Source organism: Ostrea edulis, chromosome 2 (assembly GCF_947568905.1).
Source record: "Ostrea edulis chromosome 2, xbOstEdul1.1, whole genome shotgun sequence".
NCBI lineage: Eukaryota > Metazoa > Mollusca > Bivalvia > Ostreida > Ostreidae > Ostrea > Ostrea edulis.
Genome location: NC_079165.1, coordinates 15,072,841 through 15,089,766, shown reverse-complemented (window position 1 = coordinate 15,089,766; position 16,926 = coordinate 15,072,841). Strand labels below are relative to the sequence as shown.

Sequence of the window (16,926 nt, the reverse complement as noted above, 5' to 3'; positions counted from 1 at the left end):
AAAGGTGTGTTTTCATTAAATATCATGTACAACATGCAGAATTCTTCGACTGCTCCTCCTTGCTTGTTATCGCAAGATCTCGTAGGAGGATCTACTGAAAAACCTAAACATTGATAATCAGATTCAAGTTTGTTAAAATCGTGACCCCCCGGAGAGGATGGGGACCACAGTAGGGGATCAAAATTTTACATACTGATATATAGAAAAAAATCTTTAAAAATCTTCTCAAGAACCATTGACCCAAAGAAGTTTACATTTACATGAAAGCTTCCAAACATAGTGCAGATTCAAGTTCGTAAAAATCATGGCCCCGGGAATAGGTCGGGGCCACAATAGGCATCAAAGTTTAACATGCGAATATATATGGAAAATCTTTAGATATGGGCCAAGATGACTCAGGTGAGCGATGTGGACCATGGTTTTCTTGTTGTTTCAGGTGCTCCTATTATTCTCACGTCTTCAAATACCACAAACAAAGGTTTTCAAATTGGAGATACATTGAATCTGACAGTGAAATTTATGGCAAAGCCAAACCCAAATGCATCATGGACATTTTTCCCAAAGGAAAGAGATGTGAGGAAAAGTGTTCCGAAAAAAACTACAGGGACGGGAAAGGGGTTTACAAGTATTATTGTCAGTCATATGAGTGTACATGATTTCGGAACCTATCAGCTTACATTGAATAATAAATTTGGACGAAATGTAACGGAATTCAACATTCAAGGTATGGGAAAATGTTGATATATGGTTGATGTATGTATATTCTTTAAAGGTGTTTTCGATAGCTATGAAAAGAAAGATATTGATTTTCATAAAGCATTTGATTTGCACTAAAATGTGGATTGCACAGATCTCAACTTAGATCATTCTAGCAACAATCAAATCATATCTGATATCAGTTTAACTTTTTTTTCTCAAACGTTCAGTATCAGAAATTGAAATGTTTATATTAATATGTTTCGTGTCTTTGAAAAATTAACATTTACAATTGTTAAGGTCCCCCTCAACCACCCACTGAATTGACTGTTGACTGTTCAAACACAGCACTATTCCAATGGAAGCCTGGATTTGACGGAGGAAGCTATCAGAGATTTTTTATTGAATACACAACCAATATATCGTCATCATGGCTCTCCTACAATCCAAATCCGGTGACATCAGAGAATGTCGGCTATCTATCTACAGAAATCAATTTTCTCCAGCCCCATGTTCCTTATTTTTTACGAATCGTTGCGAAAAACCATTTTGGAAAAAAGCGGTCTGAGAAAATTGTAAACTGCATAGTGCAAAGTATGTTAAAATTACAAAGTCAAATTCGAAAATAATGTATTTTCATGAAATGAAATTTTGATGCATGTTTTTCTTTCATGCCTATATTCACTTGCAATAATAAGATGCCATTTGAAAAGTCCTTACTTGTAATAATTATCAGATATTGAAAATTTGAAGGTTTCCAAGGCAACGAAGCCGTGATGGTTGTTGTTGGTGGAGGGGTGTTTTTATTTTTGGTAATTGCAGTCCTCGTTGTGGTGATCAGTGTCAAACGAAAGCAAAGACTGAACAAAAGACGTAAGTCGTACGCAGCTCAGTTAAGGCTATCCGAGAAAAATCACAGTGCTGTTATAAATGTACCTCTGTGCACTTCGCACCATATGACGTCACAATGACAAAGTACGTCATAGCGTACATGTTCTGATAGTTGTATCGCGAGGAAAGTGTCATAATATTTTGTCGTTATTTACTACTGTTATCAAGTGATAAGCTGTATACATGAAAACATATCTTGTGAAATGAATTATATATATATATATATATATATATATTATTCCTTTATGATATCAAATCATTCTCCATTTTTAATATATAGTATGCACGAAGGTGATATTCATATTATATTGTGACCTTGAAATCGCCCCTAATCTGAATGACTGATGAGTTTAAAAATTCCCTCATGTACATAAATTATCTCATTCTACAGAAACTGCGGCAAAGTTCAGGTTCATCTGCTATAAAAAACGCTATGAATTTTTCTGCTATATAATCTAGATATATTTATGCGTTTGAAAAGTGCGGGGAGCAATTTCTGTCTTGTATATTAACGGTATGATATGTATAAGAATGTGAACAACCCCGGTAATACTTCTTTATTTCCATTAGTGGAACTCTTCAAATTAAAGGCGCGTAAAGTCGTGCTACCGGGACAACGTAAACATTAGGCACACGTAATACGGCATTGAATACAAATTATAAAGAACTGCAAATCACAACACTGATCAGAATTATAAAGTTGAAATAAATAAAATTATGTTAACAAGAAAAAAGACAAACTTGTTAAACTATGTGAGGGAGCACAGGTACTGAATTTGCTAAATTTGACAGATATAAAGCATCAACTGTAAGAGCAAGAAGAACTGTAACGGAAAAAAACCAATGCACATCCAACATAACGAAATTTTCTTGCAAATAATGGGATCCATATGCTTTTAAAGTTATTCTCTCAGACTATGAAGATATTTTATCATAGAATTAGCGCAAGTTCATATGGCATTGACTTTGTAAGTATACATGCACCCCCCTCCTTTTCCAATATTTTAAAATAAATTATCCATCTCTCAAACTGCATTTTAAAAAAATTGTTACGTTTATAACACTAATGAACACAACTGATATGTTTCCGAACTTCATCTAAGCTATTTCATAAATTACAACTGTCGATGGAATTCGGATAGAAAACATCGATTTTTGAAATAGATGTGATACATTATGTAGCGTTCAAAAACACGTTAGTTTTATATATTAGTGTTAGGTTTTTTTTAATGGCTATTTTACCATATGACACCACGTTTATATATATATATATATATATATATATATATATATATATATATATTAAAAAAAAGGGGTGGGGTGGGGGGGGGGTATCAACGTTTTAATTATGTCCCGCTAATCTCGCACTTGCTCGCGAGACTTGTTCATTGACGCGCAAGAGTCATCAAAGCGCGATAACTCTGACGGGCTGGTAATAGGAAGTATTCGCTGATGACTGTTGATATGTTGTTAAATTACAGCATGGTTAATTTGAGTATACATTTGTTCCCAACACTTTTCATGGTAAGGATTTTCATATTTTTTTTTCTGAGTATATCAATAAAAATTCAGCTGGTTACCCGCATGAACCTGAACTTTTGTTCACAAGTAGGGCCTTTTGCTGTTTTCCAAAAATAAAGTGTTACGTGATTTTTTAAGTGACGTCACGGGAAATTACCAAAAGAGGAATTTACAGTAGCTCAGTCACAGTCAACATATGGGTAGTATCGTTTCGGTGTTTAACCGTAACAAGTGTAATGATACCTGTGAATTTGAGGTGCAATTTCACCCCATGATTATTCTGCATTTGACTATGGAAGCCCTTAACCTAGTTGTGTAGATAAATGTATCGAAATATACGTCAAGGAAATATATTTCGTATTTTAATCAAAAATAGGTAGGACAATTAATTTTTTTCTAATATATATGAATTGAAGATACACAAATTGATAGCACTCCATTTACATTGTAGATATTAAAGAAATTGTGCAATTTTTTTTCAGGTGAAAACTCTGGGTAAGTTCATTTTTACAGGTTTTATGGCTATCAACTTTCGCGAGTATTTGACACGATGCACTTGAAATATCTTGTGTTATATATAAATACCTTAAAGCAAAATTAGCAATATCACCTGTAACTTTCCATAACTATGTTTCCGTCTCTATGGATTGATCACTGTGCATTCCCTTTATCCTTCTTATTCCTATATATATAACTACTTTTATCAGTAGAGAAAATCTATTTTACTTTTCGATGAAAACACATTTAAACTGGATTGATTGATTGATTGTATCTTGCTTAACGTCTCGTTCGAGAATTTTTCACTCATATGGAGACGTCACCAAGACCGGTGAAGAGCTTCAAATTTAGGCCTATGCTCGGCGCTTACGGTCATTGAGCTGTGAGGGTTCTTTAGCGGGTCATCCGTTTTTAAGGTCATCTTCGAGGACCTGTGACATTCACACCTGATGCCGAGCGTTTGGCTACCTGTTTTAACGGCTTAGGTCTGTCGCGGCCGGGATTCGAACCCCGGGCCTTCCGCATGCGGGGCGAACGCTCTAACCTCTCGGCCACCGCGAGGACAAGCTTTATATTAATAAAAAGAAACGCTTTAAACCGTAACAGTGTAATATACACTTCTGTGAATGCAATCCTTTTGCATACAAGACAACCAAACACAACTTTGGTGTAAGCCAGGCAAGCTTGTCGGGCAGCCGGTGTTTAATAACTCTACAACAAATATACTGCATACATGGTAACTGAGATGAACAAGTTCTATGTACGTACTGAATCAAATAACAAAATGTCAAGAAACCCTCATCATTGACGTTAAAAACCGCCCAGGAAAAACCATAGATAAAATATTTCAAAAAACTATGGAAACCTGTGTCCGAAAGCAAGTATTAAGTAACGCCTAAGGGTGAATATCAGACCTTATCCATAATTCGTGAGACTGGCTTAGAACGACATTACACATGATATCGACACTTTATATAGGCCTTCCTATGGTCACGCATTGTATTACTACGCATAGGCATTCGAACACGTTCCTATCATACAACGTTTTCCCGCTATTCTTCGAAACGCGGGAAAATTACATTACATTAGGCATTTCGACCTCACCAATCATGAAAATCATAATGCCTTTGCTGGTATTTGATAAAACCAAACTCTGCATGTTTTCCATCAATCTCATAACTCCCCTGTCGACCGGAGTGTTGTTATCAAAAGTTGCACAAGTCAATCATTTTTAAACTACATGAATGAAAGGCGAAGATAACGAACAGTGATCAATCTCATAACTCCTATAAGCAATACAAAATAGATAGTTGGACAAACACGGACACCTGGACACACCAGGGGTGGGATCAGGTGCTTTGGAGGAGTAAGCATCCCCTGTCGAATATAGATTTCAAAGCAAACACATATGTGGCTTTGAAAATATTTTGTGATAAAAAAAAATCTTCAGATTTTCAAAAATATTCATTACCAGAATATCACTTTCTACTGAGTAGATTTACTTCTAAAGTTTGTTTATTTATGTATGTATAGCTTTGCCTCAAATACTAGGGATCTGGTTTAGAGTAAGTAATTGGGGAAAAATTAAGTTGGTAGACGTCAAGGTGAAGTTGAGGGCATAATGAATACAAGTGGAGCGGGATGACGAGAGGTCGATTGCAATTTATTTCAGACAAAAACACTTTTTTGATCAGGAATGTGAAATTATATTTCTTTCTTATGGAATAATGTAACAATACGTCCAACTGTATTTCATTAAAATTTAAATGTCTTTTTCTTCTCAGAGAACAAAGCGGTACTCAGAAAGAAGGTACACATTTTGCATGATTTTTAATGTTCGATGCTGTGTTTTCCTTTTATTTCTTGTCTTCACTGCAATGCAATATCATCATTCATAACTAAATGTATGTATATGTAGTTATATAAGATTGGTTCCCGTATGATGATATACTATGCTATTTTGAATGTAAACACGTCATTAAATGATATGTACATGTACTTGTAATTGCATTAAAGCACACGGGTATATCTTTTTAGTATGTGAACAGAGTAGAGTGATTGCATGTCGTATTAGTGCATGTTATTTGTATCTGTAAAAAGCCAATAAAAAGAAAACTGTTAAGATATTCAGTGTATAACGAAAGGATAATGAACGCTTTTGAAGGCTTTAAATCAACATAAATGTGTATTGTTAAATAATGATGAAACTGAAGTAGATGAAATTAACACGACTGGTAAATAATTAGAAGCTAATCCTTTTGCACGTGAGACATTTTGAAGACTTGTCTGCCCTTTGTAGAACTTGATTGATTTAATATTGTTTAACGTCCCTCTCGAGAATATTTCACTCATATGGAGACGTCACCACTGCCGATGAAGGGCTCTGTGGTAAATGATTAAATTTATTTCATAATTTCATCACGAGAAAGTGTATGTAATCTTCTACCAACAGATTTGTATGAAAATGTAATTTCTTTTTAGAATGCTGTAATAAAACATGTTCTTCCCATCGACTTCAATGTTAAATTCTAGGTGAAATAAATCAAACAGAAAACAAAAATTGGGAAATTCCTAAGGTGGATTATTTTTATTTGATGAACCAAATTGATACCATGATTACAAAAAAAAACATCTTCCATTTTTCAGATAATTATGGAATATTAGTCATGATATCTTGAAAACTTTAGATGTATTGTTTTATAAGATAATAATGAAATGCAATGCATAATATTAAATGATTGCATGTATTACTTAAAAGGATTAGCATGTTCTACGGGAGTTTATGCAGGCACGTGTACATGCCGCCTCGTATATCTACTCATTATCATGTATTCAATACCCAAATTTACAAAGAAATAAACATTTGATCACCAGAATGATTTATACAATGATTTGTGTAAAAACAGAATTCAATCTAGGTTATCCAGAAATGAAAGATTTCAATTAAAATGGTCTTTGTAATTTCCAGTTGTGTTTCATTATAATGTTTATTTATGCATCAGGTGTATAGCTTTGTATAAACAATCAAAATACTGAAGATTTAACCCATTATTTCAGACGCCGCAGATGGAATGGTTGAAAATATATTATATATCTCCGCTGAGGAAGCGACCACTTCTTTGGTATCACCTTCAAATCCTTCAGGATCACGTGATGCCTTGGAAACAGATGGAGGAAATGACGTGTATTCCGTCGTAATGAAGACACGAAAACCCGAGAGTGACACCCCAGTTTACGCGGAGGTTAAAAAATCTCAAACAGCAGATGGTGAGTATCTAAAAAGGAATCATTCATTAATCAGATTTCATATATATCCTTCCGATAGAAAATAACGATATGCGACAGTAATTATTTTCCGCCATTAAATCAAACTGAGAGAGACTAACTTTTGAATGCAAGGTGAAGATAACGAACAGTGATCAATCTCATAACTCCTACAAGCAATACAAAATAGATAGTTGGGCAAACACGGACCCCTGGACACACCAGAGGTGTGATCAGGTGCCTAGGAGGAGTAAGCATCCCCTGTTGACCGGTCACACCCGCCGTGATCCCCATATCCTGATCAGGTAAACGGAGTTATCCGCAGTCAAAATCAATATGCATATATTTCAAAAACAGTAGTTTTAGTAGATCATCATTACGCCTCGATTGTATTATTGATTGTATCTACCGGTGAAGGGCTTCAAATTAAGGCCTTTGCTCGGCGCTTACGGCCATCGAGCAGTGAGGGTTCTTTAGCATGCCACACCTACTGTGACACGGGACATCCGTTTTTTAAGGTCATCTCCGAGGAACCGTGACATTCACACCTAATGACGAGTGTTTTGCGATGGAACTGTCCATAGGCGCCTGGATCAAGGATATTGCACTATAACCTATATTTAAACAATGGACGAAATTCGAACCACGAATAAATATTTCTCTCTGATCTATGGCGTCTCTTTATACATTTTTTCATGTTCCAGGAAGCTTAAATACACGTGTCATTATCACAGAACACCGATTTATCCACGTTTTAAGAAATGTCTTATCCCACTGATTCATAATATATAACAAGGTTTGCAACTCAATCTACCCCTTTCCGTACCCCATGAGAGATATCTGTCGATTAAAACTTATTTACACTGCTTACCAGCTAGTTTTAGGGCCCCATTCACTCCCGGTAATTCTTCTTTGATAATTAAAATCCTCTAATAATAGCTGTCTATCCGTTGTATATTTTTAATATTTTTTTTCCTGTCCAGAGTCACCTCATTCAAATCTCTAATCACGGAAGTGCGTAAACAGTACAAAACTCGAAACGGAATAAGGGATATCCGAATTAATATCGAGTTCCGAAAGATGCTATGGTTATGTAAACCCCAGAGGATATTGAGAGTATTGGCGCTATTTGTTATTTTGTAGTGCCCCCCCCCCCCCTCCACTATTTTCAACAGTAGTAGTGAGTAGTGAATTTAATAAGAGGGATGTATGCTTTTAATGTCCTGAAAGAGCAGTAAAATCTCCACACACGGATTACTAAAGTGAAGATTAAAGGACTTCTTTTATATATTGGGGGGGGGGGGGGCAACTTTCCTACTTTTCCTCCAACTACCCCCTCAGCTTTGAAAATTGTGGTATGTGCCAGACAAATTACAAATTCTGTTCTCACTTCCATTAACCATTAATTATCTTTCAGTAATGTATCCTAGATTTTCAAAAATGAGGGGGGGGGGGGACACAAGCCAGAATATTGTTGGTTTTTCTGTTTTACTTCCCGGCGAGAATGTTATACTCACATTGAGACATCACCATTTGTAGGTGAGTTAAACTGAAAAACCCGTGATTCTCACTTCTAAATACCGAGTGTTTGGCAAAACGATTGGAGCTCGAACTCACGACCTCCCGGTTACAAAGCGAAAGCTCTACCACTGAACTCTCGCGACCGGTATCAGCAGAAAGAATGAAAATCTTCACAAGCAAGAGAAAAAAAAGGAAAGAAAGAAAAAATACATCAACAAAATTCCCAATTTGTGCAGGGGAAGAGATGTCTTATAATGCCTCAAATAAAAAAGAAATTCCCTAGTTTTAATTTCTTATACTCCGTGGGGAGGGGGTGAGTAGAGGGTTTTACTACTATTTCAGGACTTTATTCTTCTTTCACTACTACTGTGAAAAATAGAGGGGGAGGGGGGCTCACACAATATATTTAATTGTATTACAAACCACAAATAATGGTCATTATAAAAAAGGGGGAGCCCCTCCCCTCCCCCCCCCCCCCCCCCCCATATATAAAAGAAGTTCTTTAATCTTCACTTTAGTAATCCATGTGTGGAGATTTTACTGCTATTTCAGGACATTTAAGCATACATCCCTCTCATTAAATTCACTACTCACTACTACTGTTGAAAATATAGGAGGGGGGGGGGGGGCACTACAAAATAACAAATAGCGCCAATACTCTCAATATCCTCCGGGGTTTACATAGCCATAGCATCTTTCGGAACTCGATATTAATTAGGATATCCCTTATTCCGTTTCGAGTTTTGTACTGTTTAAGCACTTCCGTGATTAGAGATTTGAATGAGATGACTCTGGACAGAAAAAAAAATTTTTAAAATATACAACAGATAGACAGCTGTTATTAGAGGATTTTAATTATCAAAGAAGAATTACCGGGAGTAAATGGGGCCCTAAAACTAGCTGGTAAGCAGTGTAAATAACTTTTAATCGTCAAATATCTCTCATGGGGTACGGAAAGGGGTAGATTGAGTTGCAAGCCCTGTTATATATTATGAATCAGTGGGATAAGACATTTTTTAAAACGTGGATAAATTGGTGTTCTGTGATAATGACACGTGTATTTAAGTTTTCTGGAACGAAAAAATGTATAAAGAGACACCATAGATCAGAGAGAAATATGTATTCGTGGTTCGAATTTCGTCCATTGTTTACATATAGGTTATAGTGCAATATCCTTGACCCAGGCGCCTATGGAACTGTCACTACATGTTTCTACGACTTAGGTCTGTCGCGGTCGAAATTCGAACATGCGGGGCGAACGCTCTAACCACTAGACCACCGCATTACGCATCGAAAATGACACTTTTCATCATGAAACCAGTTAATGGATTTTTTGAATTTATTTTACTGCGCACGCACAGATGTGATAAACCTAGAGTATATGCATATTATGTATAGACGAAAAGTTGATTTATATATGAATAGTGGGCTATTTGTTTTTAAATTTTGTCTATTTGTTTTATCATTATCAATTGTTTTTGCTTAACAAATTTGTAACTTTTTCGAAGCAACATTAGTGAACATCAGCATTTTCAATAGGATAAAATCAATAAGATAAACGAAAAAAAAAAAAATAAGATAAACGATAGACAGAAACTCTTCCAGTATTTCTCTGGATTTTTTGTTATTTCTTTGATATTTTTAGTGCGTCAAAATGATAAGTTTGTTGCATTAAGTTACAAAATAATATCAAATAAATAAGAGTCCCACCTGATCTTATGAAAATGTGGACGAATTTTATAGTTTATCTCTGAAACGATTGATTGAATATTGTTTAACGTCCCTCTCGAGAATATTTCACTCATATGGAGACGTCACCATTGCCGGTGAAGGGCTGCAAAATTTAGCCCTGTGCTCGGCGCTTATGGCCTTTGAGCAGGGGGGATCTTTATCGTGCCACACCTGCTGTGACAAGGGACCTCGGTTTTTGCGGTCTCATCGGAAGGACCGCCCCAGTTAGTCGCCTTTTACGACAAGCAAGGGGTACTGAGAAAGCTATTCTAACCCGGATCCCCACGGGACATCCCTGAAACGAAGAAGAGAAGTGCATTTCAAAATGATTAAGTCAAAATACATGTATTATGCAAATATTTTCTATAGTCTATCAGTTTCTATTGAAAACTTCATCGTACTATTTTAAGAATCTTTTCTTACTGATATTTTATGATAATGAGGAATATATACCACGCCTTTGACAGTTTTCAATTAATGAAATGCAGTGATATTTTACTACACGACTTATTCCGTCGACAAAATGTTTATTAAGCATTATAGTACCCAAGGCCCCGATAAACTGTTAAAAGTTTACAACTGGAAAATATAAACAAAACAGTTGTCTTATATTTTGAAAACTGAAGAAAAGAAGTCCACGTGTTGTGTAAATCTTCTAATCTGAATGATGTCACGAGCCCTCCTGGAGTGTAATTATTGTATTCACATCGACGTTACTGACAGAACGGGATTTATCTTAACAGGCAAACCACCGATAAAAAAGAAACCATCGAAGACAAGGAAAAGATCCAGCAAAGGAAGGGTATAGTATTGCACACTTACTAAACACACGAATATTGAGTAACTAGACAGATGAAAGGTTAAGATAACGACCAGTGATCAATGCAAGGTGAAGATAACGAACAGTGATCAATCTCATAACTCCTATAAGGAATATAAAATAAACAGTCGGGCAAACACGGAACCCAGGACATACCAGAGGTGGGATCAGGTGCCCCGAAGGAGTAAGCATCCCCTGTCGACCGGTCACACCCGCCATGAGCCCTATGTCTTAATCAGGTAAACGGAATAGTCCGTACTCAAAATCAGTGTGCCAAGAACGGCATAACTATCGGTATGAAACACGTCAGGCAACATTTGACCCAATGATAGGTTGTATTGTCAAACTAGATCATTATAATTTGCGAAATGTTGATTGAAACGGGACTTTTGAAACCCTTGCAATATCAACTTGTTTGTCAGTAGCCTGCCTCGATTTAAAAACTGATCATACATCATACGCAGAACAAGCTCTTACGTATCAAATCCGTTAAGAGAAATAAATACCACATGTAGGTGATAATGAAATATTGCTACATAGATATGTGAATTGACGATCGAAAAGCTAAAACCATCCCGTTTGTCATAAAGTTGAGTTTCTTATTTGCCGTTAATATTCACTTTCAATAAAATGTCTAAGTACGAAGCAGATGTGCAGGACTCTGTCCCGAGTTTATAGGTATATATCGAATTGACATACCGTCGTAATGAAAACGATTATTGTTAATGGATCAAACATCATCAATATATCTAAACGTCTAGTTGAAGGCCACAGCAAGATATCTTTTTCTTCTCATGTAGAATATTTTGAATAAGCCTTGCTTCATAAGAATATAAAAACAAGTCAGCTAACAATGGAGCACAATCCATATTCATTGGAATTCCAACAAACTGTTGGAAGACCTGATCACCAAAGACTACGAAAATAGTGTCAATAAGGAGCTCCAGCATACTTTAATTTCAACTTCAAAGAAATTGTGCGTAGAATCAGAGTGGTGTTTAGCAAAGTGATTTTTTGAAGGACTAATTACTAGATAGGCATATTTCCTTATTCCATTTTTATTGAAGAAGCAACTGTTAATTTCAAAACGTCTAATATTCAATTTGTATATATGTGTTGAGTCATTTCTCCTTGTACAACATAGTTATGGGTCTTACTTCTATGCAAACAAGGATTACATCAAATGTCCTTGTTGCAAGCAGACAAGTATTGAGTTAGATTTCTTCAAATAGAAAAATACAACATTGAAATCCCTATTTCGGAACTAAGTCAGATTGCTCCATAGGATTTGATAAGCGCTTTATTTGCCAAACTAAAATGGATGACTGAGCCATTTTTCAAAAACAAAATTAACGTAGCTCGAGGATTCACTGGTCAACAATATTAATTTTCTTCCGAAAACCTACCATGAAATTTCATAACCTCAATCAATGGAAGATTGATTATATAAATTCGTCTGCGCTGTTTTAATTTAGTGCACCATCAAAATGTACCATAGTTTACGCTCCTGTTTAGCGCTACATGAATGAAATATATAGGGGGTTGCTGTACTTTAGATCTATTATTTATTGTTATTTCGGATTTCCAAAATTTCGGCTTGAGCATCACTGAAGATACATTATTTGTCGAAATGCGCATCTGGTGCATCAAAATTGGTACCGTATAATATTTACATTATGCCCCTGGGTCGAGGCCTCTGCTAGTGCACTGTTAGTCCCCGAGGGTCTCTACAGCCCAGTAGCTAAGTACTCTGTTACTAGCTTGAAAATACGGATGTATATTTAATTGCTGGGATAAAATTTAGAAATTCATTTTAAAATTAAGGATTATCTCCTTCATGCATAGCTCTGATACTTGGACGAATTTGGCTCCAGTTTTTAGCATTCTGTTTTTCCTTTTATCTCTTACAAGTTTATTGTTCATTGTTCACAAGTTCATTTCGGATTTCCAAAATTTCGGCTTGAGCATCACTGAAGAGACATTATTTGTCGAAATGCGCATCTAGTGCATCAAAATTGGTACCATATAAGTTTTACATCTAAACTCCATTATTTTACATACAAACAGTAAGTGAATCAAATTTTTGTTAGATATAATGATTCAGTCAAATTTATTCGCTACACAAAGATATGTTTTTGAGTCAGATTAGTAAATATAGAGACAATTAAAATACACAAGTTACGTTCTATACAAAGAAGCACTCTGGCAAATTTCTATATTCCACATAGACAATTAGCTTTGTTTTTCACAGATCAAAAGCATTGATCCAATATTCTCTATTTCACACAGTATCGAGTCCAATTTCCCTGTTCAATACACTTTACATGTACAATATGTACACCAGAATTTCCATATTTCAGAATGTAAATGAAGATGGACTGGTTTATGTTGAACTTGACTTGAAGATGGCGCCTTCTTCGTCTGATGGAAAACCCATCATTCATGGAGCAGAAGACAGGACACAGTACGTCGACATTGATTTTACCAGGCCTGCCAAACCAGTTAAAGAGTGAGACGTCAACGAAAGTCAGAATACTGAACGAAATCCGACTAGCTAGTCCAGATGACGTTTGCCTTTTTTCGAAATCCATTGCAGTACAGTACATTAACCCATGACAAGACACAGTCTAACTATTTCTGTACATGAACTTCGTGGTTCGTGTTTTTTCTACAAACATCTGTTCATTCATTGCGTTTAAACAGTTGTCTACTGTATTCTTATCGATGTTCACGCATGATATTTGTGTCACTGAAAACAACGGCTAAACGTGTATGTTAACAGCAAAACATGACATTATGTTAACGGCTAACCATGACATTGTGTTAACGGCTAACCATGACATTATGTTAACGGCTAAACATGTCATTATGTTAACGGCTAAACATGACATTATGTTAACGGCTAAACATGACCTTATGTTAACGGCTAACCATGACATTGTGTTAACGGCTAAACATGTCATTATGTTAACGGCTAAACATGACATTATGTTAACGGCTAAACATGACATTATGTTAACGGCTAAACATGACATTATGTTAACGGCTAAACATGACCTTATGTTAACGGCTAAACATGACCTTATGTTAACGGCTAAACATGACATTATGTTAACGGCTAAACATGACATTATGTTAACAGCTAAACATGACATTATGTTAACGGCTAACCATGACATTATGTTAACGGCTAAACATGTCATTATGTTAACGGCTAAACATGACATTATGTTAACGACTAAACATGACATTATGTTAACAGCTAAACATGACCTTATGTTAACGGCTAAACATGACATTATGTTAACGGCTAAACATGACATTATGTTAACAGCTAAACATGACATTATGTTAACGGCTAACCATGACATTATGTTAACGGCTAAACATGTCATTATGTTAACGGCTAAACATGACATTATGTTAACGACTAAACATGACATTATGTTAACAGCTAAACATGACGTGTAATATGATGGCTAAACGTGATGTGTATGTTAATGGACAACACGAACATGTATGTTAACGGCTAAATATATGTCAAATTTGTTTTCGTCATAGCTTTGTACTGAGGGATATTGTACTTTTAAATAATTCAAAATCTCTGCTTCTCAAAGAGCCCCTGCTACAAGTTTACAATGTGTATCTGTGTGATACTAAGGTGACCTTGCAGTTTTACGTCACGTGTTTTCATGACACAAATATCATGTCAATTCAAATTATTCAAGCATTTTGTGCCATCCACATTGCATATTCTCATTACTAAATATTACATGTTTATATAAATGTAATCTTTCATTCCAAATGTACTGTATTTACACCAACTTGCTTAATGATAATACTTTATTTAGAGATGGTGAGTCGATTGGTGTTTTACACTATTCTTCTCCGGGACCTTCTACATGACATGCGTTACAAGCATAATGAATATTACATAATATATACATATACATTCACATATGCATGTACAGGTGATGTCATACAATATATATACTTAACGAGATTCAAAAAGGCAATACAAATACAACAAAAATATGCAGGGGGATAGAAGGATCATCACAGTTGTTTTGGTAAGTTTCTCAACCTTTCGTAGGGAGATAACTATCTCACATTTAAAGGAATATTATTCCGAAGTGCACATCTGTGAACTGAAAATAATTTTTATTTGTATTTGTGTTGTGTTTTGGTACACAAAAATCATAATATAATTCTGATCATATTATGTAAGTTTAAGAACTATGAAAAGTTTTATATAGTCAAATATGCTCATAGAATTGCACTAATTAGAATACAATTAGCCAACCCAGTTTGTCAAACAGAGGTTCTGGGGGAGCATCTGGGGTTGCACCAAGTATAATTCTGGCAACTTGTAAATGCGTTCCATAAAACTCTAGCACATACATGTACCTCCAAACAGTGAGCCAATAATTATTTTGTTTGTAAAATATATGCATTATAAAAAAGCTCTCTGGTTTTCAATAGGAGATATTTCTTAATCTTACCCAAGATAAATAATTCATCAGTCAATGATTTACGAACTATGTATGTGAAAATGATAATTTAGTTATTGATTAATTTGAACACCAGGCAGTTTTTCAACTTCGACATTATGAATCATTTGTCCATATATCTGTATTATCAATACATGATTATTTTGATTTCAATTTCCTTTATTGTGTTCCCTTAAATATACATTGTTTTATCTACATTCAAGACCATTGATTTTGTAAACACCCATTTTTAATTTCACGCAAATCAGAAAGAGTGCTGATTCAATACAATGTACATAACTTATCTTAAATATGTAAAGTTACATCATTAGCAACCATTTCTATATTAGTATACTTTACATGCAAAGGGGTGTCATTGATATACAATAAAAACAGAAAGGGAACCAATATTGATCCCTGTTGCACTCCTATCGTAATAGACAAGACACCAGATGTACAGGAACCTACTTTCACACTGTGGATGCGATCACGTATTCATATGATTCAAATCAATCTACTACCATATTACCAAAAATATAAAATTTCATTAAGAATAGTGTCATTGACTTCACTAAACCCAATAATTACCAATCCAGTGAAATACTCTTGATCCAAAGCACGTAGCCAAGAGTTAGTCTTGTTAACGCAGTTTCACAAGAGTAGAAGTTTGTAACCCTGGCTGTGGTTTTGTTATCAGGTCAAAGATTGAGGTGACGAAGCGTATTGGGTTAACTGCATGTTTATTTTTAAAAGTTGGAAATCGTTGTTAGTTTATGAATTGGTCTATACTTGTCTGGATCGGGTTCTGTCGCCTTTTTAATGTAGTAGTAACGTTAGCATGTTTAAAATTCACTTGATAAAATAAAATCAAAGGCATGCATTTTTGTGTATTTTGGTTTTTTCATGTATATCAACCTCATTGACCTTGGATTTGACAAAAATATAAATTATTTCATTAAGTTCTTTCCATTGATGGTTATCGATACCAGCATACAGTGTGACTTCATGCTGTCTAAAGAAAACCTGACCATCAAGATCCACTCACATTAAAGTCTGCTTGTGTTCCAGTTAATGCTATATAAATGTTAGAGTTCATGGAACATGAATTGTCAGTTGAATTAACCCATCATCTGTGATACTATACTCAAGTAATTCTATTTCTCGTTAGTTGTCCATGAGGTCCTACGCTGCCTGCATTGGCTGTTGATCGGGTTAACCAATACCTGCATTAACCCATCATTGTGTCGGCCAATCATTGGATTTCCCCATTGGATGTTGACAATCTTTTCCACTGTCTGCATTGTGTTTTGATCAGTTTAACCTATTTCTGCATCGGATGTTCATCAGGTCAACTAAAACAAGTATTGTCTGTTAATATGGTTAGTTACTGCCTACACTAGCTTTTGATCATGTTGTCGAATACCACCTGTATGGATCATCCATTAAGTCAGTCAATAATTGTTGAAAATGTGGACACCTTAGGTATTTGATTTA

At 35.3% G+C, this 16,926-nt stretch overlaps 1 protein-coding gene across 1 annotated transcript in view; it reads left to right on the top strand.

Annotated features, from left to right (window-relative positions):
* Nucleotides 1–16,312, top strand: part of LOC125678225 (hemicentin-1-like) — a 221,381-nt gene extending 205,069 nt beyond the window's left edge. Inside the window, exons 14-21 of the mRNA XM_056156187.1 lie at nt 437–724; nt 997–1,290; nt 1,450–1,569; nt 3,591–3,603; nt 5,391–5,416; nt 6,664–6,873; nt 10,866–10,924; nt 13,303–16,312. Coding sequence (XP_056012162.1) covers nt 437–724; nt 997–1,290; nt 1,450–1,569; nt 3,591–3,603; nt 5,391–5,416; nt 6,664–6,873; nt 10,866–10,924; nt 13,303–13,455 — 1,163 coding nt within the window. The 3' untranslated portion in view covers nt 13,456–16,312. The remainder of the gene's footprint in view (nt 1–436; nt 725–996; nt 1,291–1,449; nt 1,570–3,590; nt 3,604–5,390; nt 5,417–6,663; nt 6,874–10,865; nt 10,925–13,302) is intronic.
* The last annotated feature ends 614 nt before the right edge of the window (nt 16,313–16,926 follow it).